The sequence below is a fragment of the Gavia stellata genome, chromosome 30, assembly GCF_030936135.1.
Source record: "Gavia stellata isolate bGavSte3 chromosome 30, bGavSte3.hap2, whole genome shotgun sequence".
NCBI classification, from domain to species: domain Eukaryota; kingdom Metazoa; phylum Chordata; class Aves; order Gaviiformes; family Gaviidae; genus Gavia; species Gavia stellata.
In genome coordinates, this window is record NC_082623.1 from 3113127 (window position 1) to 3139589 (window position 26463).

The 26463-nt window shown below is 45.3% G+C and overlaps 1 protein-coding gene across 1 annotated transcript in view; it reads right to left on the reverse strand.

Annotated features, from left to right (window-relative positions):
- Nucleotides 1-23971, reverse strand: part of BLTP3A (bridge-like lipid transfer protein family member 3A) — a 35766-nt gene extending 11795 nt beyond the window's left edge. Inside the window, exons 1-14 of the mRNA XM_059831031.1 lie at nucleotides 23928-23971; nucleotides 11244-11393; nucleotides 9760-9922; nucleotides 8104-8142; nucleotides 7530-7621; nucleotides 7134-7323; nucleotides 6549-6689; nucleotides 5800-5970; nucleotides 4480-4657; nucleotides 3318-3404; nucleotides 2547-2711; nucleotides 1906-2048; nucleotides 1002-1143; nucleotides 276-469 (exon numbers count right to left, since the gene is read on the reverse strand). Of these exons, the coding sequence (XP_059687014.1) occupies nucleotides 276-469; nucleotides 1002-1143; nucleotides 1906-2048; nucleotides 2547-2711; nucleotides 3318-3404; nucleotides 4480-4657; nucleotides 5800-5970; nucleotides 6549-6689; nucleotides 7134-7323; nucleotides 7530-7621; nucleotides 8104-8142; nucleotides 9760-9922; nucleotides 11244-11393; nucleotides 23928-23971 (1899 nt within the window). The remainder of the gene's footprint in view (nucleotides 1-275; nucleotides 470-1001; nucleotides 1144-1905; nucleotides 2049-2546; nucleotides 2712-3317; nucleotides 3405-4479; nucleotides 4658-5799; nucleotides 5971-6548; nucleotides 6690-7133; nucleotides 7324-7529; nucleotides 7622-8103; nucleotides 8143-9759; nucleotides 9923-11243; nucleotides 11394-23927) is intronic.
- Between the last annotated feature and the right edge of the window lie 2492 nt (nucleotides 23972-26463).

Genomic DNA, 26463 nt, shown 5'->3' on the forward strand with positions numbered 1-26463 from the left:
AAACAACTATTGACTACTTGAACCATCAATTTCTCCTTGAAACTGTTTTCATAAATGCTGACTCGCCTGCCTATTCTGGACTAGAACTCAAGCACCTGTTTTACTGCCCATAGATCAAAACAAAACTAACACAAGTGGTAGACAGAAAAAAGTTAGAGAAAGGCAGAGGTTTTGAGTCTCATTCTGGACTGCAGCTATGTCCTGGTCTCATATTCCTTCCACAACAGGGAGGGAGAGAACACTGAAGACTGGGAAAGGAAGGAAATGAATGGTACCTTCAGCCGGAAGCCATCCAGTCGAACATCAACATGCTCATCACGCTTGCCTGAGTCCTCAAGCTTGTAGATGGCTTTGAACTGCTCCAAGCTGCGATAAAGATCCAGACAGAAGAGGTTTATCCAGAGTACGCTTGCTGTATCCAGGGTAAGCATCAGGCCATTCAGCTGTACATACAGGTTTGGGCATGGAACTAGAACAAAACAGAATCGAGACAGATTAATAATAGCAGAAAAGGCACTTCAGGTGGTCTGCAGCTCAGTGTATAACCTGCACTGACAATACTAATGCAGAGGGCTTCAACCCCCACTGGAAGACAGATCTCTTGATGAAAGGGAGAAGCTGTGGTGCACCACAGAAATGAGGTGTTCCAGGTCTCACATCAAGCCATCTGCAGAGCACCCAAAGCACCCTACAGTCCTACTCCAGTGCTAATCAATAAGGCAGAACCCCAAGAGTTGGGCAGACAGCAGCTCCTTCAATACGTTCCTGGATACATTATTTTGCAAGCACAGCTTTGCCTCCACATCTTGCACCAGGCAAACTCTATCCCACCACTTTCCCACAGGCAAAAAAGAAAAAAATATTAGAAAGGCAAACATCAGAAAACTAAACAAAAATGGACACCCAGAGAATATGTAACAGGGTTAACACACCTAAAGAATTAAGAGTTGACTGATTCTTTAAGAAACTTATGAAAGAAGGTGCTAACCTTGGTATATTACCTGGAAAGTCCTGATTGTCTGGGAAGTAATACTCTGTGAATTCTATATGGATTGCAGAGACCTGGTCAGGGAGTTTGAAGAATTTTCTACTACATGAAAGCAAGGTGGAGGGTTTCTTACTTTGTTGACCAGCTGTAGAAACCTGAAAACACAATGGTAAGCAGTTATACAGAATTCAGATTTGGCAAAACAAAGTGTCCCAGTAACCCTGCAGTCTCCCATATTCAATCCATCTCATTTACACATCAAACGTACTCTGCTTTCAAGTAAAACTTTTTTCTACCTGCTAATATTGCCAACTCCTCTCCTTTGAGGGAATTTAGTTCTTTATGCCTCCTGTCACTGCTAGTAAGAGCCATGACAATCAGAATTAGGTGACGTGAATAAACAGAACTGAAATCTATTACAGCTTTCTTCAAGATTAACAGCATGTTGGCAAGTCCATTATAGTACCTGGTACTGATTATGCTCTTGCAATGGTTACAGGGTATATGGATGTAGGGCCTGATCCAGTCTAGTGATGCTTTCTGTCCTGGGTGAGAAAGCATGAGGTAAGACTTATTCCTCCTCTGTCAAAAATCCATATCCTCACTAACTTCTCAAATGCATGAAATCTTTTACCCTGGGCCTGCCTAATGCTTGATGCAAGTTCAGATGTGAAGGGACACAGAGTGCAGAAACTCTGTGGTTATGCATGGGATTTCCTCTGAACATGAAAATTATCAGCAGTTCATACTTGGTTTAGAAGTTTTACATGCAACATAGTAACAGCATGTGGGTTCTCTGGGCAGAGTTTTGATGTCTTGGATGACGTAGGATTTGCATAATTTATTTGAATCATATCAAATTAAATTTCTTTTTTAAAAATGACATGAACATCTTCAGACACTGCTCAAATCCCTACCTGGTGAACATCCAAGTCATCCACTCGAACTACCACACAGCTGGATCGAAGCCGGTTCCAGGGAGGATGCCGGAGTCGTGGCAAACTTGTGGGAGGTACACGGCCTTTCTCTAAGGGACTTTTATGAGGACTCAACGAAGTATCTGCGGGTGTGGAAAAGCAGAACCAGGAGGGTTTTACTCATCTCCTTTGCAGCGAACTTCGCCATCAATACCAACACGTATGTACTTACAGAGCAGAATTAACAGCCCCAAAATTAGAAACAGATGGGCACAGCTAGGCAGGAAAAAAAACTTAGGACTTTTGAAGGAAGAACACTGTGAAAGATGAGTCTGCTCTGTAGCAAGAGAACACATTCTTCAGCCAGGCTTTAAATATTTAATTTACTCCTTACATATTCACTTATGGAGAAACTCAATAAATAAGCTAGGAAAGTGACCACTCCAGTCTTCCCATTCTTGCTGCAGTGTTATGATAGCCACTTTCCTTTGCCATTATATTTATGATTTCTGGTGTGCTACTGATTTCTGCACCAACAAATCAGCCTGCTAAATTGGGGAGAGGTAACTAGAAATATTGCTGGATGGAGCAAAATTGTTACCATCTCCTGCTTTACTAGGAGTTTTATCAAATACCATTACCTGGTTTCCTTTTGAAGGGGGAAAGTGGAGTCCTGGCAAATGCAGGATCCGTTTCTTCATAAAGCTTCTCAATCTTGCTTTGAAATTCACTGATCAACTTCTTTGCCCACTGTCCTCGTGTTTCCATTGCTTCGCTGTACCTCACCCAATGCTTGCAGGCATCTCCTGCATGAAAGCAAACATCCTGGCTTTAAAAATGAGGTTCCTGGATACACACAACACTCTTGTGCCCCTCAAATGTATGCAAATCTGTACAGCATTCCTCTTTATTGATATCAGATCTGGAATACGCAATATGCAGCATAGTAAGTGCTTGTGAAACAAGTGCAGGCTTTCACACAACAGAGCTGGTCCTACCAGCACGTGTTCCAAATTCAAGTGTTAGGAAGAATGACAAAGTCACTTTTCCTTGATTCTTCAGTTAACCACAAACAGATTTTCTCCTTGGATACGTCCTATAACCCTTCCAAATTGATTAGGCACATATAAGAATCAGATCCAGAGCTTAAGCAACTGAAAAGGAATCCAAAGTTTCAACTTTATGTCTTTACAACAGACAGCAACTTATTCCTCTCTTTGTATGCTGCTCTGCCAGCAACTTGTCAGTCATCCACCAACAGGTAAATTAGATTAACCCTGCCCATGAGGACTTAAGTCCCAAGCCCTTTGTGTAGCCTTTCTTCCAGTCCTGCCTGAAGCCATATAGCATCACTGTTCTTCAAATTCCTTTTTATCCCCCTTCTCAAGTTGGGAGGCCACACGCTCCCCTACCTGCCCTGTGGAAAGGGTAATAGTCAAAAGCCATCCTCCTGAAGGTCAGCTGCATGGCACCTCCCAGCATCCCATGCTTCAAAGCGCCTGTGGAAAACAGAGCAAAGAAAACCATCATCAGCTCTGCAATCCAAGTCCTCATCCAGGAGAATTCAGAACAACATTGCTTTGAATGCCACCACTGATTGATTGTCACCGTGGACAGGACGATATTAGAGTATCATCTTTTGGAAAGCTGTGTCAAAATCTTGTCCTAGGCAAGGAAAAGGACAACTGAATGTAACAGGCCAACAGTTTATATCATAAGAACCAGACCTAGAATCTCGATAGAATCAAAATACAAGATCTCATTGCTTCCTGGGCCCCTATCAATTACACCTCCCACTACAATAACCAGCACTTGTGCTTCCAACACTTTCTGGTAGGGCCAGTGAAATAAAGACAACAAAACTGAGCTAAGATGTTGGTAACAGCCGCTCAGGAGACAGTGATACACAGGCCAATTCAAAAATCTCTGGAATAGTGATGGACATGGGTAGAAGAATTTTTTTTTCTTTTTTAAAGGGAAGATGTGTAAAAACAAACAGTACAACTTGGATCAGAGATGGCTGTGCATAAAGAGAGAGGTGGGTACATTTGCCTCAAAAGAAAAAAAAGTACTTAGAAGTATATCTCAGTAGGGGGAAACTAGGAGTAAACAGACACTAGTTAGCAAAGCCTTGCTTGAAAAGAACATGGTAGGCAGGGGAATGGTCTGTCAAAGGTGGTAAAGAATCCTTGTAGCTATGCTACTGTGAATGTCCTCAACACTGTCAAAACAAATGTTCACCAGTGGAATGATCACACTTTATTCCCATTGCTCAATACCAGATTGTTCCTAGATCATATTCTCTACCACCTCAACTAGGTCGCTGGCAATGACATCCACTGATGGATTTCTCCACATTTGTCCCACGGAGCCAAGAAAGATTTTCCAATACCTAGTTCAGACATACAGAACTGATCTCTCCATTAGCCTGAACAACTGCCTATTGCCTCACTAGGAAACAGTAACATGAAAGATGCTTGTTTTCAAGAGGAAAATCCTCCTTCAAGGCAAACAACTGACGACTGGATTAATGTTCTCCTCCTGCAGTGTCTTCCTGATGCTGCTCACAGTTACCTGACTCTCGAGCGTGGCTGTCATCGCAGATATGCAGATCCAGGCGTGAGATGAGGAGGTGGTACGATGACTCTTTCATGTCATGCTTATCAAAGTATTGACCAATGCTACTTGCATTCGGGCTGACTCCGAACGGCTGAGACCAGGACTGCTGGGTACTTGGAGCAGGCGGTGTGATCTATGAGAGAGATACAAGCTCGATAAGAATGAATAGAAAGCAAAAAAAAAAGAAAGAAAAAGAAGAAAGAGAGAGGTTATAATACAATTAAAAACAACTCATGCAATCTTCCAGACTGCAAGACATCAATTTATAGAAATTGAATTGGGAGTCCAGAAATCTGGATCCTTTCCTATGTTCTCATAAGCAAAACTCTTTGTCTATGGTTCTGCCTCCTCAACATCAAGCTACCATTCACTTATCTTGAAATAAGCTCTAAGACTCCTGGACAAAAAGGGCTAGGTATTCCTAATCCCCCACTTCTATAAAAATCTCACTGCACTATGTGCATAGCCCTCCTTCCCTGGAGCTTCCACCACCAGCAGTGATATTCCTCTTCCCTCATCTTTGTCTCAGAAAACATCTTTTGTCCTCTGCCCTATGTATTTATTCTGCGACGTTCGTCAAACAATTACTCAGCACAGCATTTTGAAAACAAAGAAAGTGGTAAGGGAAGTTCAAGGTTACTGGCAGAAGCAGCTGTTCTAACGTTCTCACACACTGCTAAGATATATGCAAACCAAAGAAAAATTGCAAAAATCAAGAGCTCTCTCCAGAGTATTAGGAAGAAAAAAAAGAAACCCGAACAACAACAGTGAATTGGATGCCAATGTTTTCCCTTGAGCATCACAGCTCACTATGGTTTTATGTCATAATTTATTATACCAGTCCCTTCCTCCAGGCCTATGCAGACTGTCATTCAGAGGCAGAAAAGATTATTTCTAGAAAACATATTTATTGCTTATTACCAAATCAAATCCTTGTGGGACCCTTTGCAACCTTCCCTGTGCCAGCCAAATCCGGAAAGTCATGCAACTTAACACCACTTTTTCCCTGCCATCAGACAGTATCTAGCCCGTGACTACGTATGAACATTCTCTAATACTTATTGGCAATGAATCCAACTCCTTTGGTCACTTCACTACCCAACAATAACCCACAATCCACACGATGCTTACCTGACACCAGGTAAGCCTACCAGTTCCCATCAGGGAGATAGCTCTGTGAGCAAGGGCCTGATGCCACACAAACAGAAACTGTCTCTTTCATCTTGTCTTTTCCTTTTTCCTGGTCGACAAACACCCAAATCACGACTCACTCACCTGTACAGACTCTGGTGCCAAGCTTTTCCTCTGCTGGGCAGACTTCTCCATGGCTTCACTCAGAGACTCTGCATATTTCATCATTGCTTTCAGCTGAGAGTCTGTCAGCACCCAGAGCAGGTCATCAAGAAGAAACATCAGCTTAGATGCCATCACATTGCAATCTTTGGTCTGAAACAGCAAGGAAGAGTCAGGGACTTTAAGAATTGCAACCGTATACGTACATTCTTCATAATACACAGAAACCGTAGCAGAAACAAGAGATGCTGCTCTGAAACTCCTCTGAGAGAGAAGTTAATTTATGTGGTGGATGTCCACAGTACCTCCTCTGCGAAGGAAAGTAGTCAAAGCTACCTCCTCTTTAGGAGGCAAACTGCTCACTAGTTTTTTTTAAAAAAAAAAAAAGTAAAAAAGAGATTTCTCTTTTTTATCATCACATTTCCGTCGACAGCTAAAAATAAAGCTACCAGGCTTTAATCTCCCCATAAAGAGATAACAGCTCTCCTTCGGATGTTTGAACAAATTTAAAAATTTGCTCCATACATGTTATCCTCCCCTGAGAAATAAACTGCTTTGACATTTGGTAAGAACACCGCTGTCTCCAACAGAAAACACAGAGTGATATAGCAGCTTGGGCTCCACATTTGTGAAGGAAAAGAATGGTGGCTGAGGAACGTGGGAGGAAATATGCATCATCACTGCACCAGGCAACGAGACTGTATCCTGCAAAGTATGGAGGAAACTCTCACCCTTCTCTTGAGGGAGATCTGGATCCTCCCCTGGTTCGTAATGAGTCTCAGAGGAGTAGTAACAGGATCCTGATCGCCATTGTCAGTGGCATCTGCTTCTATCCGAAGTGTCTGCCAGGTGAGCTCTTTGAATGTCAAAACCTACCCAGAAGAAGAAAAATAGGAAAACGCTGAGATTTTCAACAACTTGAAGGATTAAAATAAACACTTAGAAGATGTGGAATGAAACAAGGACACAGCAAATCATTCAATGCACTTTTCTGTGATCCCAGTACAAAAACGAAATCATGCCCCAAGTAACATCCAACCCCCTCTCTCACACTGAGTTTAAAGCCAGACAAACCACAAGGGCATTGAAGAGCATCCAGTTTCATTCTCTCAGATTAGAGGAGCTCAGAGGAAGCTCTGAACACAAGTCAGCTCTCAGCCACCCTGATCCAGCAAACGGTAGGCAAGCTCACCAAAGCTCCCTGCCACCACTGTATGAGAATTCAGACAGCAGCCTGATTACCCCAGAGGACTGGAGTAGCACGAGTGCCACTCTTCTGTGCACGTCATGATAGGCAACATAAGACGACTCTTTACCTCTCCTCTCTGCGGGTCAGTAATGCGGGTGAGTCGCAAGTCACTCTGTTGCCAGTTTGGGTTGACACTGTAGCCTTGGAGCTGCCATAGCTCAAAAGAAGCATGAAAGGCCTTGGAGTGAATCTTGATGGTGATGGAATTGACAACAATAAACATACCCTCCACGACCTTTTCAGCAAAACCATATTCACTGCAAAGAGAAGATCCCTCAAAGTCATCAGCTGTTACAATAAAAGGCCTGGTAGAGGTAAGGATACATACAGACTCCAAGGTTTCTAAGCAATATTAGAGCCACTTAAACCTGAGTGCAGAGAGGCCAATGGTTAACCACTGAGAACAACGGCCACCCATACCCCAGAAGCATGTCAGAAAGAAACCTCAGGGCTGGGGTCTGACCTTTGACCGGCAGCAAGAGCAATGGGAGACTGTCCGTTGGGCGGCCGAGGCTCTTCACATGTTCGCATCTCTACCTCCACTTTATCCAGGTACTGTAAAAACAGAACATGGGAGCGATAAATACAAGACCAAGACTCAAGCTCAGCCTGCCAGCCTTAGGTCTGAGACTCTAGGGCAGGGATAACCAAGCTCTGGAGTCTCTTGCCTCTCCAAGAGTCTCATGTGTTAAAGCTCTCACACCATCAGTGCCAGGATCATTGGGTAATCTGAATTCCCAGAAGTAGGGGGGAACCAAACAACAACAAAAACCAGGCACAAGGTCACCCTGGACTTCACTGAGAGCTCAGCCCAGCTCCATCTGGCAGTGAAATGTGGGTCTTGTGGGAGGTCACTCATCACCAAACCGGACTATTCTCAGAACTCCCCTTCCCCTATGTGCCAAGGGCCTAGAGGATTTAGGGCAAATGAAAGTTTGAGCATGCACTTCACAGTTTCCCTTCACAGAACTTTTCTCAAGTAGGAGAGATTAAAAAGAGTGAGGAAGAAAAGGAATGAACAAGAGAGGAAACTTTACCAGGCAGATTGGGTGTGTTTTCAGCTTTGTCCACTGGATCTGAAACAATAAAGTTGAGGTTACAAGAGTTACCTTTGCATTGGAAAGTTTGAGAAATTGCAGGGAACCATCTGAGCCCAAAGTTCTTCTCTGAGAAATGACCACAGTGACAATCCATCATGTCTCACTGAATCCAGGTCAAACAGTCTCACACAGACAAGTGAAAAGACATTCCAGCCGCTAGACCTATAAATCCAGCTTAGCTTTTGGATCTCACATATCATCATGAGTAATAGATACTCTGTAGGTCAAATTCTGGTTTTTCACATTCCTTTATGGAGAATGTTCTTGTCCTTAAAGAGTTTACAATTAATTGCTGCTGTTACTGGAAGTCAGGTAACTCTTTTGAAGACTCTGCACAAACCAAAAAGATCCATTTTATTTTCTTACAGCAACATTTATTCTGCAGTTCTCGTAGGAGGGAGAACAAATGTTTGTCACTAAATTAAGCAGATCTGACTCCAAAAACAGAGCGGATCAGAGGAGCAAGACAGGCTCATTTTTACTGTCACTAGGCAGAGTAGAACCGTATTTCTTTTACGGCAAGTTTCTTTGATATACTAAAAACTTTTGCATTCATGTAATGCAACTATGGTTAGTACCAACTGAGATTAAACAAGCTGGCATTTCGTAGCAACTGAAAAAAAAAATCAATTTTTTGCTCTAAAAAGCACAAAGAGGAAAAAAAGGAGTTCAGTGTGCAAAAGTGCAAGTGCATGCACAATTTCAGCTATTATGCATGTAAATGGATAACTGTGGGTACAAAGGCTGACTGAGTGCAGAGAATGCAGCTTTTCACATGCACTATTCACGCATTTCTTACGAATTGCATTTTCAACAATTAAGACTTAAGTTCAATTTATCTTTACAATACCTCACAGCATAATTAGGCTTTCAGAGAACTGCACTCCATTTCTCTCTGCTTCCTATTCCTGTTGGAGGTCTGTGTTACTTCTTTAGCATTAAAAAAAAAAAAAATCAGCACGGATGAGGGAAGACACAGAAAACTCCTCTGCTGTCAAAATAGCAGGGAATGACCAAACAGAGAGGTCTGTAAAATTCTAAGTGACAATGTGGGATGAACAGGGAATGGTTGTTCACTATTTCTTCCAGTAATAGTACCAGGAGGTTATCAACTAAAACTAGTATAGGCAGGCTTGATACAAGGAAAAGCAGATGTAGTTAAGCTATGAGATTCTTTGCCATAGCACGCTCTGGATGTTAAATGAGTAAGCAGGTCCAGAAAGCATCTGGGCAAATTCCTGGAAATTCATCAGTGGCTGTTAACTACAAAGACCTCACTGCTGGCTTAACAAGTCACCTGAAGGTGAGGGAGGCTCACAGCACACTTTTCCTGTGCTCTCTCAGCATCCTCTACCATCTGCTCCTGGCCACCATTGGGGCAGAGTGCTTGGCAAAGCCAGCCACAGCAGGTTTCACCAAGGGCCATCTCATAGCATTCAATTAGCAAATCTCACATCTAAAGCACAGGGTTTGAGATGTGTGGATCGAATCGCATCATGACTCTTCATCAGAAATTCCCAAGTGACAAACAGAAGCTGCCAATGGAAGGCCTTGTATGCGTCTGGGGACTCGAGCGCAGCCTCCTCTGCTCACCCTGATAGATGCCTTGTTGCAGTAGACCCGAGTGATGGCAAGCCAGGTAGGCAGCTCCAGCACATTCTGCAGCACCTCTTCATCCAGCTCCAGGTTGGTCAGCTGCCCCTGCCCTTTCAGCGTGCTCAGGTTGATTTTGTCTGGAGAGAGATTCTTGGTAAACCTACAAGAGAAGAAAGAAGACACTCCAGAAACAACCCCCAGCAAAGCTGCTGAGACTAGAGGAGCCTTTAAGAGAGATATTTTAAGTATAAAAATCTGCTTGCTGTTTTGTTAAACCCTTTCTGACATTTTTAAACCCAGGGCATGTTGGTTGCTCCAGAAAAATGTGTTTACACTTTGACATTTAAAGGACTTGTTTGTTTGGTTGGTTTTTGTTTGTTTGTTTTTGTTTTAAATCAAATTCAAATTTGAGAAACTGAAAATTCCTTCTAAAGCACTGGGAATCTGGAAACCAGCAAAATTGCAGTTTGGCTTTGGTTTTCTTCATTTTTGTCCTAGGGCAACAGCTCAGCAATTTTAACGCCCCCCTCCATAAGTGCCATATCAGCAGTGAAAAGTTTAATTATCTAGATTGTTTTTGAAGTTTTTGACACACAAAAGTAAGAGATCATTAATAAATTACTTTTACAGCTGTCTCTTTAAGCACCAGTCTCGCAATCCAGCCTGCTCTTTGGTCAACAGGTCCAAGCATGCAACCTAACTCCCCTCCCCAGTGACCAGCCCAAGCTCCCGTCCTCCTCTCCTTTTGGAAACCGGCAGCTGCTGCCCTCTCTGGTTGCCGTTCCTCCTCCCAAGGGCTTCTGTTGTTTCCACCTCCCTTGTATGCAGCCTAGTATCTTCAGATCCCTTATGTGCCCGAGATTTAAATACAATGAATGAAACAATTTCAGCAGGACTGGTCAAGAGCAGTGTATTCTGGTGTAGATCTGAAAACCTCTGACTTCATTAAAACCTCCATGGCTCCTAAGGAACCAGACGAACCAGTTTAGAGGGCACTAGACCACAGAGGCTGTATGAGTGTCAGCAATACCTCTGTGGGACGGCTGTCTCCATCAAACAACCCTTCTGCAAAGAAGGGGCTGCCACCAAAGGAGCGAGGCAGCTCGCACCAGGACACTCCGCAGTCACAGGATTCAAAGTTGAAGACTTCCTGCCAAACAACTTAGCCACTACTGAGGCCAGGGCTTATTCCACACATTCCTCCATGCTAATGCTAATTCTAATTCTGTACAGTGGTCCAGAAAGCGGAAGAGAAAGAAAGACCCTATTGTCAGTGTAAGCAGGATTAGGCTCGCAGTTAGTCACACGCTGCCATTCTCTATCCTTTCCCTGCACCAGCAGTGTGGGCTCCTTCTCTGTGAAAGGCACAAAGGACCTCTTGAACAAAGTCATTGCTCAAAGAGGGGAGGAGGAACCAGCGCAACACTCCTGGGATGGCAGCTGATGTGGCCACCGTAGGAGCGCGAGGTGTAGTACAAAACCGGCTGAGATGCCAGAGCAGCTGCTGGTCAGTCAACCCAGGGCTTCCTGGGGGAGAAGTACCTTTCCAAAGCGAACGTTTTGTTAGCAGGAAGTCTGATGGATGGTGAAGAGCCACTGATGTCAACCCTACGCTACTGATGCAGCAACTCCTGGAAGAGGAGGGTGGCACAAACAGGTGTGAGTTTGCCTACTACTGCTTTTTACCTTGATCCCTGCCACTGTAGAGTCTTCTGCTGCCACAGAAGCCTGAGTCAGACATTTACTGTGTCATGCTGTCACCTCCCTCCCCTGAGCCAAAGGTACACACTGACAGCTGATTAAAGACCAAGTTTTAACACACCTGCCAGCATCTCAGGCTGACATGTTCACTTTGAACTCGTTACTTCCTTTAACCAGAGGCCCTCTTGTTTAAACACACCCAGGAAGGCAGCCAAGTTCAACACTGCTTCTCAGCATCTGTACAAAGAAATAAATTGTACAAACAATTCCAGAGTGCGGTACAGCGGCTGCTCCACCGGAGGGGACATGCAGGGATAGGCTGAGTGTCTGTAAGGTTTGCGCTTGGAGTCCCGTTGTGAGCACCCACAATCTCAGACACTGTTGAAAACTGGACCAAATACCTCCAGAGGCGATACATGAGCGTCCCTGTCTTGCATTAGTGAACCAGCTCTGTTGAAACCTGTTGTAATCATGTCCACTTGGGATTGAATACTAAGAATAAAACAAATTCAACCTGAATGGGTAGGTAATAAAAAGCAGTTGGCACTGGTAAGCTCACAGGCTGCTGTGGGCAGTGATCAGCTTACAGGTGGGGAGAGGCTGAGGCGCAGAGCAGCTTTCTCACACTTGTAAAGCAAGGATCAAACCACAGGTGTCTCAAATCCTCATCCCAGGCTAAGCATGCTTAGATAGGGAAGCTGCTTTCAGCTGGTAATGCAGAAGAAAAATATAAGGACATGTCTAAACCAGGGCATTACTTTTATTTTGTGTGTATGTGTATCAGAAAAACAGTAACACAGTGAAAGGATGCTAAAGCTGTGAAACAGGACACTGGTGGAGAGAGTGGTATGAAACATGATCTAGCTAAAAACAAATAACTATTTGTATCATCTACAGGGAAAGGCCGCAGAAATCCTGCTGAACAGGCAAGAAAACCACCATGAGTACTACCAGATTCTACAGAAGAATCCTTTTCATGAGGCTTTCTCCATGCACCAAAATGTGCCTTTTTACCCCCGAAGGAGAGGTTACAAACCCCACCGAAGATAGGACAACAGAAGCTGCAAGGTCAAGGTTTGTAAACAATATCTAAAACTGAAACCGACTCTATTTTAAACCACACAGTCAAAATTCCTGAAGGTACGCCTATTCCAAGCCCCCCCGCGCTCAGTTTCTCCCCCTTTAAGGGAATCAGAGATCCTCAAATGGAATAATCTTCAAATTTATGACATTTTGATGCATGTAATGCATGTTAGATGGGGCTTAGAAGAGGAAAACAGATGAAGTGTGCCTGTGAACTCAGGACTTCACAGATGCCAAATTTTCACTACTTCTTGAAAGGAACTGCTTTGGTCACTGCCAGGGGAAGGCAAAAGCAGTGAGAGCAGACAACTTTAGATGTTTGTTGGCAGACTCGCTCCATTCATACTCATCAACAGTAACATTTTTGGCAGCATGGATTGCTGGCCTAGAGAAAAGTGAATGAAAATGGTAGCCATTAGGAAAACTGACAGTGTGGGATATTGGCACTTTTTTTTTCCCCAACTCTAACAGCAGTCACGTAGCACTAAGCCAGTAAACTCAAAGGACAGCACTCCTTTTGAGCTTGCCAGGATTACCATGACAAAAGACAAAACAGAAAACCTTTTTCTACCTTCTATGGAATTGTCACTGCAGCATCACAGGGGCATTTTGCATCTGTGTACACTTACATGAGCATGCATGCATCCACACTAACAATACCGTGAGCAACATTTTGTCGCTGGAAGTGTCTGGCAGCCAGAAGCTGATCTGGTGCACAGTAGCTAAATGGGCCATCAACAGCCACCAGTATCCATAGAAAGCCTTCAAGTGACCAAAAAGGTCTTGCTGCATTCACAATCAAGGCAATGGGAAACACAAGCTAGAAGCGCCTAACAGCTAGAGCCGGGGAAGTCCTGCTAGGTCAAGCCTCTTAGCCCCACGGCTGCGAAGAAGAGTTTTCCCTACAATCTGTTTCCTTCTATTTTAGATGAGGCGAGCGTTAGGGCTCTCAATCAATGTTCATAAGGAGCAGACAGATATGGGCATTAACAGCACTATCCTAATTTCACAGCAGACTGAAGGTCTCGTCCTAAGATGCTAACAACACCCAGATGATTTAAACCTCAATGCCTTCTTGGGATTTGGCCTAAAAGAATGACGTTCTTTACAGAAACCCTCAGCTTTCTTGGGCAGCTTCTGAGATCATGATTTTATTTGCTCTGAAGCCTCATTTCATGTTTTAGATGGGGAAGGCACAGGAGTGTCAGTCTATTTGCTCAATCATCAGCTTGAATATACATCAAAAAATGATGTCACTACTAAAAGAGTGACTGCCCGATTCATCAGCTTGCATACCCAGAAGCCACAAACTCACTGATTGCAAGAGGGAGTTTGGCCAAATCTGATTGCTGGCCCAAAGCCAGGCTATAATCATAAATAATAAATTTATGTTCACATTTGTAGCTGTCTGGCCACACACTGTCTCCAACTGAGCAAATACATAGACAGATAATGTCAGGAGAAGACGTCTGAAATCATAAAACCTCTTTTCAGACCCATCTCTCTCATTACCTTGCTGCCACATGGTAAGGGAACCCTCTCGTCAGTAGTTTCATATGCTCAAACTAGATTTTCCGCCTCAGCTTCTTCTGCAGTTATTCAGTAATTGTTGTCTATTGTATGTAACCACTACCTACAGCTAAACACATTTATTTCTATTAATATCTTTGTTACTATGGTTATGATACATGAGAATTAATTAGCAGAACACCAGTGACCTTGATTTTACTTAATGACAAGCATCATCTATTGGCAGAAGGAAGAAAGTGTATGGCTTGCAGTACTAGCCGCAGCTGCAGATAGCAGATGGAAAAATACTCAAAACACAAGTAAGCCAGGAAGGGGGAAACTTGTCAGCTGCAATCTGAAAACAGACAAGCAATATTAAGAGCCTCAGGGAAACTGCTGCCGACAAGGTTCTTGCTTTCACAAGGGTAACAGCAAAGGAAGAGATGAAGATTTTCTGCTTTGATTTGGAACACAAATATGTAATCTAAGCAACTATGGCAGAAGGACGGAAATTAGACATGGAAAAACCCCTATATTCTGGCCAATGCAGATTTGCTCCTTACTTAAAATCTTTCCCAGAACCTTGTCCCGTTAAGTTTTGGACAGGCCATTTCATGGGATTTCCATCTCCTTGGGAAGATCTTCTACAATCCAAAAATCTCCGTGATAGGACACTTCCCCTCATAGTAAACCTTCTTATCTCAGGAGCCAAAGAGAATGTTTACTTGGAAAAAAAGATTCATGACTAGTACAAGAAAAGGTCAGTGACTTCCAAATACGGGAAAACTTTCAAGGAATACAGCAGCAGAAGCTTTAACTGCAAGATACGTGTCTGAGAATGAACGGAAAAATAATTTTGAAGGAAATAAAACTGGACAAGTGATCAAACCTTCTGTAAAAAGGGAAGAAGCTGCCTTGAAAACACATAGGAAGAAGAAGTAAAAACCCTTTCAGGAAGAAAAGCCATTTTATTTACTCAAGCTTTTGGTACAACTGGGGAGCAATCTGCCTGGTGAGCATGCACAGTTCTACTCAAGATAGAGTCAGAGTTGCAGACAAGGAAGAGAAACACACTGAATTAGCAGAAGATGAGACTCATTTATGCACAGCAGTAGATGGTATCTAGTACTAATCTAGTTGTTGTCATACCATCTAAGTATAAAGCCATTTAGAATTTAAGGAAATTTGATCAATACCAAACTAACCAATTGTTTAGAAGATGGAAAGCACCACATCTCATTAATGAAAATCACCTCTGTAACTCCAGCTCTACACAGTGTAGAGTACTGGTGTACCCTAGATATACGGGTAGGCAATAATATTTTCTCTTGTGGACAAAGAGGTCCCAATGCAATAAGCCCAATGACTTCGCCCTACTTAAGTTACACAACAAACTCTGTACACGTTACCATGTAACCTGGTAACAGCCTTTAGCGCCATCCTGGTAGGTTCCTTATCAGGGTGGATTTAAGTGCATTGATATGCCTGCATACACATGCCGCTGGTGGCTTTAAATTGTCAACTTTCTGTTTTTCCAAGCTTCAACTACATTGAATAAAAGGCTGGAGCACTCAACTACCCAAAGCCAAACACAATTTCACATGTGCCACAAAACATCTTTAGGCCCAAACAAAACGAGTTATCAGTTCTCTTGGCTCCAAGTTATCTATTGCAATACAACACGGATAAGTTAAGACGACTTAGAAATTCAATCCAAAGTTAATTGCAGAGAAAAAAAAAAAAAAGAACATTTTTAAACAGATCAGGAACGAGACTGAACTATTACACAAAGCATGAATGTCAGCTCACTCCTCCCTGAGGTCTGCCTCCCCACGTACTCAGACCCCAGAGGACACTTTCTTGTCCCAAACAGAAGTGACTCTTAAGCACTCTGAATACTGGAAAACGGCAAAGGCTCTAGACTCTAGATGCTTCTTGCACCACACCCACTGTCAACTAATTTGGTACTGAGAGACCTGTAAAGTAAACCATAAACTAATCTGAAAGGAAAAGAAGCCGAGTTTTTGGCAGGGGTTGAACTCCACCTCGCTAAGGAACTGTTTTACTATTTCTAGCTCATCAGCTGGAAGCTCAGTAAAGTTTAAATGCCAGCTGCCCCATGCTCCGAAATCTGGAATGCAAACCTTCATCAGCTGCCAGGGAATTTCCCAAGACTAAACCTCAAGCAACTAATAGCACATGAAAGAAAACTAGGAAGAAACATAAATAAATGCACTAGTCAGAAGCCCCGCTTACCAGATTTTAAGAAATTATTTGCCCTGCAATGCAATCTGTATTTTTGCTTCCAACCTGCAGAAAACAACAGGTTACTACATAATTCAGACTCAACTGAGCAGCTGCAGAGGAGGTAAGAGCTCAAGGAGCCTAGGAGAAATAAGACAAGGGGAGAAGAGTCATGTTTAACAGCCCCTTTTCCTGACCCATCGCTTAGTCTGAAGAGCAGCAGTGGTGTGGAGAGGTTCCACGCAGCCAGCACAAGGCTCTGCAAAACCCAACAGCTGATGTGAGGATATATTCAGTCACATTTTCCTCCTGAGCTGCTGAAGTGCAATTTATTTTTGCTGCAACAAGAGTCTATTTAGCATTCCAGAAACGGCACACACTTCTTTCTCGAGCCGAGTGGAAGTGGTTGGAAACACCTTGCATCCAGCAGCTGACACACACTTTGTAAAACTGACAATGTGGTTCTTCTGGTAAACTGCAGCATAGCAAACCTGATCTTAGAGATTGCTCTCTGTGAAAGGAAAATGCCACGTCCTGTTATGTGCGCACTCTCTTTTCCCACCCCATCTTGAACAAAGAAGTGTTAGCTGTTTATTACTTCACTCCATAATAGCCTGGGGTTCCGTCTTTCTGTCAAGAATTCCTCAATATTAAAATTTTTAAAAGTAAAAAAGCCATCAAAATGTACCAGGAAAATAAGACAATTCCAAATTACAACACTAAAGGGTTTGCATCCAGCCTTAAATGCTTTGCTAGACACAGCATGTAAGAACTTAAGAGACAAACTTATTATAGTGGTTCGATGCTGGATACCACAGGAGCTCTGCCTGATGGCATGCAAAATAGCAGCCACTGCTGGGAAGGAGACTTGACAAAGCTTCTTTCTTATAAATTGGCTCAGAGTTTCGTGCTACAAACCATTTCCACCCCATTCCCAACACTGCTTCTATTTGCCAGTGTTCCCAGGGCTATTTTCAGAGCAATGTACAAACTGGCTCGTTAGTATTATCTCTACTTAACCACTGGGGAAACTATGACACCAAATGATTAAGCAACTTCCCCGTAGCCACATGAAGCACGACGCTGCCGACTGCCCTCCAGACCCAGCCGCACGCCCTACCCAACCCAGCCCCGCGGCGGGTCAGCTGCGGGCATCTCCCATCTGTCCCCAAACCCTCCTTTTGAGACATGTGTCCTGCTGCTCTCAGCCACGTGAAGATCAAGATGTAGAATTTAAAAATTCAGGGAGGTTATCCACACCTGGATTACCTGCTCTCTGTAACATACTTGTGTGGCTCAAGTCCTCTTCAGCCATGGCAAAATGCATGTGAGCCCCTTGCAGGCATGAGAACACAATCACATCCCTCCTGTGCTATTCTCTGCCGTTGTTTGTGCAAGTGCTGGCTGCAGGAGGGGGTTATTCTGCGCTTTAGCGACCAGATTTGTTTTTCAAGCCTTCATGCTTTGGATTCCAACTTGCGTGCTCTGTGGCACTTGGGCACCAAAGAAATTATTACCTGGCTGAACAGGATGCACTGAAAAGCAGGAACAGAATGCTTTGCAGATGCAAAAATAATGGGTTTTTAATCATCGTTTTTTAACTGCTAGCAGCTTTGTGGTTTCACGTATTTCCCATAGCTGCAACAGCTATTTTAGGCAAATTATCATCTTCAGCAGTAGACATTTCCCTGATCACTGAAGGAGGCTATCAAAGCAGCTAAAGCCAAAGTTGCAATGTTGGTCTCAATTCTAGCAAAGAGACTCTGTCCCAGGCAAAGGTTCTCCAGAGGGCCCTTCTGCCTAAATCACTCCACGATTCTGCAGCTTCATCAGGCCATTCCCAGATGCAATTTCCTTGCTTTCCTCCCTGCCCACCATGCCCTTTAAATTTCTTCCAGTTAATTTAGAATCAAGGTCAGGAAACTCAGAGAAACTTGAAGGGTTAAGTGGTAAGCACACACCTTACACTGACGGTAGGTGTTTCTAAATCAGAAGATTTCCAACACATTTTACTAACTGAACGTGCCATCACTTTGGCTGTCACCGCAAGGGCACAGCTGCATCTCAGTGTTTGAGCACGCAGCGATGCTGCAAAACACTTCAGGACAAGTGAGAAGTAAACAGACCGGAGAATTCAGACTGTATTTTCTTATAGTGATTTCCAGACTGCAGCATTTAGCCAAGAAATCTAAGCACTGAGGGGAAAGAAGTGCTCTTTGGACTTAGGGAATTCCGCACCCCTCCGTGTTGGGCAAATGATGCGTATCTGATAACATGATCTGACCTTCTGCCCAGTGCAAGCCCCGGAGCCCATCTCAACGATTCCCGAACAGCAGACTGAATCCCATTTTCTTGGCTGAAGAACTGCTTCTGCCTCTTGTCCCCATCTTTTCCGAGGAGCAGGATGGGTCCCCCTTGGGATGACACATCTCACTTCTGCCATCCCAACCTCTCAGAGAAGCTAGTGACACCAAACAGCATGATGACCATGGGCTGCAACAGCCTTTCTTTGTCCTGTCCTAGCCTCAAAGCATGTCTCTGATGGTGGGGGTGGCTACAGGGCAGGCAAGGAGATCACGTACTTTTGAGCATGGAGGCACAAACAGCTCCAAGACTAACTGGAGAGCTAATCCAGTAATGCTACAGAACAGGCAGGGCTCACGTGGCAGAGAGCGCTTGGACTTGGGGCCAACTCTGAATTCTTTGCATGTGACACAGACGTAGCACAATTGCCTGGAAGGGGTAATGCTGAATGCATTTTTAGGGCCAGGATGGTTGTGAGAGTCTTACATCCAAGTTATGAAATAACAGCCCACAGAAGCCTACGTATTCCTAGCTCGGCACACTCTGCGACACCCACGTGTTCCTAACCGCTAAATTGATCTAGAAGAAACTAAAGATACACTATAGGCTTTCCTGATATTTTCACTTATCTACTAGCAGTGGTTTTATCTGTTGCAAGGACTAGGCACGACTGCAAATGAAAGAGGGGAGGAGTCAAGGACATCTCATCTGGAAAAAGGGATATATGGCTGAAACCACTGGGAACTGAGAAGAAAGGCTCTACTAAGATGCAGTACAATTTATGAGGAGATACACGATGCTGTTCCTTCTGGCTGCACACTTGAACTACGTCTACAAGCATCAAAGTATTACATCCTGCACATGCTACTCAACTGTTTTGTTTTCTAGGCTTTATTTAAATTCTGTTTCTAAAGCCCATCTCATTTATCCAAAAAGGTGGCTCCAACACTGTGCTATGAAACACAGTTCTGCTTACTTCTGTCATGCCTCGTCCTCCTCCGTATGATATTGCGATGGAGAAGAAGTGACAATTGACGGCACAATCGATAAACCTGGCTGCACAGCCTTGCACATGCTGAAGATAATTTGGCTTCAGCCTTCATTGGAAAGGTTGTGCTGTCCAAAACGTTACATGTCATTCAGCAACCTCCAAAACCAGGGAAAGGAGGAAAGAAACGAACCAACAGAAGCAAAGTACAGTATAAGACGACACAGAAAACCTTGCTACAAACACTGTCTTAATCCCTTCCACAGTTCCCAGTCTTGCTCCACAGCAACATAGCGCCTTGCAGATACTGTCTTGACCAACAGCAGCTGAGATCCTACGTGTCTGGTAATCCAGTGTAACAGACTGGGAATAAAACAGAGCAAAAACCCCAGCGGCTCTCAAGTACTTCACATACTCAGAAAAGGGCCCCTGTGCGCATCAGGCCCTGTTTACGAGCACGGCTCTAGCAAAGACAAAGCCACCAGCCCAGTATCCCCTGGATTTCTGTTGCACACATCTGTTATCAACTGGGCCAGCTGCCTGGACTGGTGGCTCAAACACCACACTCTTCCCTCTGCAAACAGGTCTCATCTCCCACGCTGGTTTTCCTCCGTGTTTTCTCAGCAATAGTGCTGGTGTTACCTCAGCCAGCTTTTCTCTCTCATTTCTCCTCTGCTTCCTTCTCACCCTACTTTCAGAGATTCCTGAAGTTCCTCCTCAGCTGCAGTTCTCCAGGGCTCCTGTCAAAGCCAGATACACTGGTGGTCTCCTTCTCCTGCATTCAAACGCGCTCCCAAACCCCACCCCAGCTCCTCTGCTGACACCAGCTTTTATTTCTTTCAGAGGCTTCTGACTCAGTGGCTCTTTCACATCAGCCCTTTGAAACTGGAGCAAGTAAAGCTATTATCTGATTATTTTCTCCACCTAACTTGTATTCTTTTCTTCCAAACAGAAGGATTACACACTGCGTTTCCTCTGGAAACGACGTAATGTGCGCAGTTAGATGGCCTACTCCAGAAGCTCACATTTTAACACATGTAGCAAAAGAAAATGTCACAAAGCAGTTGTCAGATGCAGCAGCGGATAAAAGCTTCCTAATGAAATTAAATAAAAATAATTTTGAGAAGGATTTCCACTGCACTGCTGAGAACTCAAACCCCAATGTGTTATATGAAGTAAGTTTGGGCAGTTTGGCTTGCCACAGTTTCCCTGTTTACCAAATAGGGATAAATATCACTTTCATAATACTCTGAGATCAAGCATCTACTACAGCTGTACTGAGCGCTATTTAAAAAAAAAAAAAGACAATAAAAAGAGCGTACTTTCAGACAAAACCAGAAAGACGTAAAGGCAAATCACTGTTTTATTTCAAAGCAATAGAGGTGCTTCCATGAATAATTACAGCCACAACCGAAGTACTGCTCTTCTTGTACATCCTCGGAGGAGGTCAAACCAGACTCAAGTTCAAACACGCAGCAAGCAGCTGATACTTCAGACAGCTCATAGGGAGAGCCCTTTGTCCCAGCCATAACGGTTTGATGTTTGGTTGTAAACATTCTCCTGCAGAATCTGCCACCCCTGTACTGCAGCCATGTGTGTAGAAGAACCAAAAAGTGAAACCACCTAATCTGTTTTCTTTTCCAAGCTAAATAGAGGACAAAAGAGTGAAAAGCACAGATGGTGAAAGCACTGCAAGTTTTTAGATTCTTCTGCTCTAGGAATTTAAGCTGCTAAAGCACAACACAAGCTAAGCCTTCTAAAATACATTCATAACTCAGCTTTGTCACCAACGGCAAAGCCCAGCTTTACAGATCACTGCAAGTGACCACTGTCATCCTATTAGACATGTGATTCACTTCAGATGAACAGTTGGTGTGAAATAACTCTTTCATATTTCCCTGATCTTGCTGTCTCTCATGACCCTTCCTTGCAAATTTCCAGATAGAAAAGGAACAAAAACACACCCCGTGCAGAAATTGACTTCAAATGAAGACATAACAAGAGGAACAAGGAATTGTTTCATATGCAAATGGAGAGCAGAAAATAAAGGCAGATTAATGATTCAGTAGCAAAATTCTTCCAGGCAAACGAGCATAGCTGAAAGAAAGACCCAAAGGGAATGTGAAGCTGAGGTATTTAGAGGAAACAAAACCAGAATGGAAAAACATCACCTTTTTTATACCACATTAAACGGCGTTCAGAATGCATTTCTGCAAAACATCCACAATACTTATGCAAGAGAGGGGCAGGATCAGACCAACCACCCCAAATGACAAAGCCCAGCTAGTAGGAAAACAGGTAAAGCTCCAGAATTTTTCGTGACTCCCTGTTCTCCCTGGAACTGCACAAAGAGAGACACAGGTGAACACTAACAACTGGCCCGATCAGAGGGAAAAAAGAGGGCACTTTGAGCAGGAACATGTTGTAACACTGCAAGGTAAGGGAGACTGAAAAGCAAAATTAAGCAAAAGCACCAGCAAGAAAAGTGTATTTATCTAAAGAAACAGAATTATCCATAGGAACAACACACGCGCTCTTTCATCCTAGGAGGAGCAGCACCTAGGAATAAAGCCCAGCTCTATTTCAGCCTCCATTAATAACTGCTCTCATCCACCTCTCCTTGTTATAAATACTTCAGAGCCTCCTGACAAGAAGGCTGAATCCGTAACGAGCGCGGCATGCCGATTTAGGTGGAATGAGACAGAAAGCTCAGAGATTTGTGATGTCAGGTCTAGCAGAAACTCATTTAAATTAGTGCAGTGTTCAGATCAAGCAGCAGGCTCTGTTACACTCCTTTTTGGTACACTGCCTGGAAAGCTGGAGTACTGAGCAACTAGTGACTCAGAACCGCCGCTGACAGACACTTTATTGAGGAGACTGCTCGCTTAAAGTTTGCGGGGATTCTTCTGCGGTTCCAGAAACACTCAGGATTTACTACCAGCCTCAGAGCAGCTGAGACAATTCAGCCTCAGAGAGCCAGAATTCCTCGCTCCAGCACTAACACCATGTAACCCAGCACAAGTCACTTCAAGCCCCTCACTTTGTATTTGAGCTTCTCCAACAGTAAAAACGGAAAGGACTTGATCACCTGCAGATCATAAAGCACAGAGAGGAAAAGCACTGTGCAATGCTGTGCCTCCACCAGTATCATCCAAGATATGCCACCTTTATATTTCATGATATTATTCTGATCTTTCGGCAATGCAGAGGGAGGACATGCCCATGAGGTAACACAAGAACCACTAGCTCTCATGCAGCTCTTTTCTTCCAAACGGCAGGGAAACTGAGGCACTGCCATTTGCCCAAGGTCAGCCCCCAAGCCAGTAGCAGAGCCACAGCTGAAGCTGGATTTACTGACTTGCGGTCTTACAGACAAAGCACCAGATAATGGTCTTCCTCACGCCCCTTTTAGTGCTTTTCATGAACTTCACTGAAAATGACAAAACATCAACGACAATGACCACCAAGTGCCTGAGCGTGTGCTATGGGTATCAGGTATTACAGCATTCCTTTCCACCCTTGGTACCTTGCGCTGTTTATATTCTCCTCTCGTCTCTTGAGCTTTAATTCACGCTCACCCACTCCCAGCCGAGCGGGAGCTGCTGTTGGAAGCTGCCCAGGCCTACAGCTGCCCCAAGGGTCAGCAAACGCAGCCCCCCAGGAACGCCCGCCCGGCCGCTTCCCCGCACCGCCGGCGCTAAGGCAAGACCGGCAGCGGCAGGAGCCAGGCCGGGCTGGAAACCTCCGCCGCAGCTCCTGCGCACCGGGGGCACCGACCCGGGGGCCTGAGGGGCCTGACCCGGGCAGGACGCGGCCCTGAGGGGAGGGCGGCAGGGCCCACTCGCGGCGAGCCGGGCCCGCTCCCTCCGGGCCCTCAGCTCGCCGGGCCCCGCAGCCCCCCAGCCCCCCGTCCCTCAGACCCTCCCCGGGCCCCCAGACACCCCCAGAACCCACAGCCCCAGTCCCTCAGGGCCGCCCCGGGCCCCCAGACACCCCCAGAACCCACAGCCCCAGTCCCTCAGGGCCGCCCCGGGCCCCCAGACACCCCCGGGCCCCACAGCCCCGGGCCCTCAGGGCCGCCCCGGGCCCCCAGACACCCCCGGGCCCCACAGCCCTCAGACCCTCCCCGGGCCCCAAGACCACCACCCCGCCCCGGTCCCGGTAGCTCCACAGCGGGGCTGCCAGCCGGCCCTGCGGTCCCCCAGCCCCGCAGCGGCCCCTCAGGCCCGGGCCCTCCCTCACCGCTCGGCCTCAGGCCCGGGCCCTCCCTCACCCGCAGCCCCCGCGGGGGGGGGAGGAGGAGGAGGAGGAGGAGGACCGGGCGCGGGTGCCTCACCGGGAGAGGTGCTTCAGGATCTGCTTCTTGATGATGCCGGCCATGCCGCGGGGCGGCGGGGCTCAGGGCCGCGGGCGGCGGGACCCCATCGCGGCGCCGCCGCCTCCCGCCCCGCCCCGCGCCGCCGCCTCCCGCCGCGCCCCCTGGCGGCCCGCGCGTGCGCCGCAGCCGCACTCCACGCGTGTCCGCGGCGGGGGCGGCCCCACGGGACACACGCACACACCGCCGCCGCGGGCGGGGCGGTGGCCCGAATCGTGCCCGCCCCGCGGGGCACGGCGAGTGCCAAAGGCAGCGCACAAAACGAGCGCGGAGGGGAAGGCTGTAAGGGAGGGCGGCAGCGATTTTCGGCAGCTTTAATCGCGTGCTGTTGCCTCTGTTAAAATGTTGATTATTCGCCCTCTTGGAGCTGCGGGTGAAAATCCCCACGGCACATATCAGCTTCATTTCACACCGCTTCTGTGTATAGCTCCCTTCCAAAGACCATTCCCAGTCAGCCAAAAATAAGTTTTTCTAAAAGAGGCGCTCACACTACAAAAATAAAATGTTCAACGTAAAACAACGTAACCAGCGAGGCTGCTTGGAGGAAAAAAAAAATTAATCCCAGTCTCAAGCAGTTTCTGTGCTACTTAGTTTACGTTTGCATTGTAACTCTTTGAGAGCTGACAATGGATTAGACTATTTCCCACACCGTGCGAGATGCCAGCGTGGATCACAAGGGAGCGTTTTGCTGCCAAGGCCCCACACGAAGCGTTCCAGTCCTGCAAGCACGGCTTACCCACCGGCGCCTTACACCCATCAGTCACGCCTTTAACAGCTCCATGACAAGAAAACCCCAGGCTTTGTGCTTTACTGAGTACGTTCTGTTTTAATCTGACAGCAGGCGGGGGGACTCAAGTGGCATACAAGCCTTGAACTTTTATCAAAGCCCACTGCTGATTCTCGCTCATTTCTGCATATTTTCTTCCCCAGGAGAAAGCCATTAATACACATCGATGATGTGTCTTGTATGTTGGGTGTAACAGCAATCCAGCTTCAACCAAAGCTGAAAAACACTCAGATTATTGATCAGGGAGATGCATTCACCTTCCAAGATATGCGTTGATGCAATCATTTCAGCTCCTTGCAATCTACAAGTATCTGACGCGGGAGATGAACCTGCACCTCGATCCTTTTGCTGTCAGACACAGGAACTCAAGAGAGTTGGGATCCCCTGTGTCACAGCACCTGACAGAATGACAGCAGTTGGAAGGGACCTCTGGAGATTTTCTAGTCCAACCCCCCGCCAGAGCAGGTTCACCCAGAGCAGACTACACAGGAATGTGTCCAGGCAAGTTCTGAGTATCTCCAGAGAAGGAGATTCCACCACCTCTCCGGGGAGCTTGTTCCAGCACTCTGGCCACCCTCAAAATAAAGTTCCTCCTCATGTTTAGATGGAACTTCCTATGACCAAGTTTGTGCCCGTTACCTCTCGCCCTGTCACCAGGCACCACTGAAAAAAGACTGGCCGAGTGCTGCGGAGGTCTGCTCCCTGAAGGGCTGATTGTAAAAACATCCTCTAACTTTTGCCTCGTCTCAATGTTTGTTGAACACAGCTATTAAATATCGAGCTATTAAATATCAGATGTCTCAGCTACACTATATCCTTTACAGGAGACTGTTGGAAGCACACAAGCTCCTAAAAATACAATCTCCTCCAAATGATTGGACTGTCCTGTCCCATAGCAGAGAGAAACTTGGAAAAGGAGCCCTCGCAGTTCTGCTAACCAAACACTTTCTTCTAAGATGCACATCACTCCCATGCTTTCATACTGGATGCAAATATGTCAAGAATGACTGGGACAGTTCTGCAGACTGAAATGGATGACAACCGACATGCACAGAGCAGACGGTTATGCAAACAGAATAAATTCTTTTAATTCAGTTGGAATTGTGCACCTGCATTACATACAGGTCATCAAAAGCAAAATCCTTTTAATTAACTAAAGGGCCTGGGATGTGTCTTCAACAACACATCCCTTTATGCTAAGAAGGGAACTGAGCATTAATAACTGACTCAACAACTCCAATAACTTAATTAAATATGTCCAAACAAATGCCCCAGTAGCAACAGAAAAGCAGAAATATGTTCGGCAGCATCAAAACAATTACCCTAAGAAGTAGCCTTTTAACAGCATCTCTTTGCTTCCCGCAGTGGAGAACCAACATTTCACTAAATTCAACCTATTTTGTGCTAGTAAAGTCACTTAATGTTGCAGTCTGCCCAGTCAGAATTATCACTGCAGTCTTTGCTGATGTCACCTTTTTTGGTTTTAATTAAAACCACGCATATTTGTTCTTTTGAAACAAGAATTCAAAATGCAGATAGTAAAACATCGCTCTAGGGTTATGACATGAAAAATGAGACTACCAAAGAAATAAGGAGAAAAAGAAAAACAAACTAAAAAAATTCTGTTTGAGACAGGTAGAGAGGGAGCAAAGAAAACCGGCATCTCTTTCTGCCAGGCAGAAAACCAGAGTAAGGCTCAGATTCTCTGTA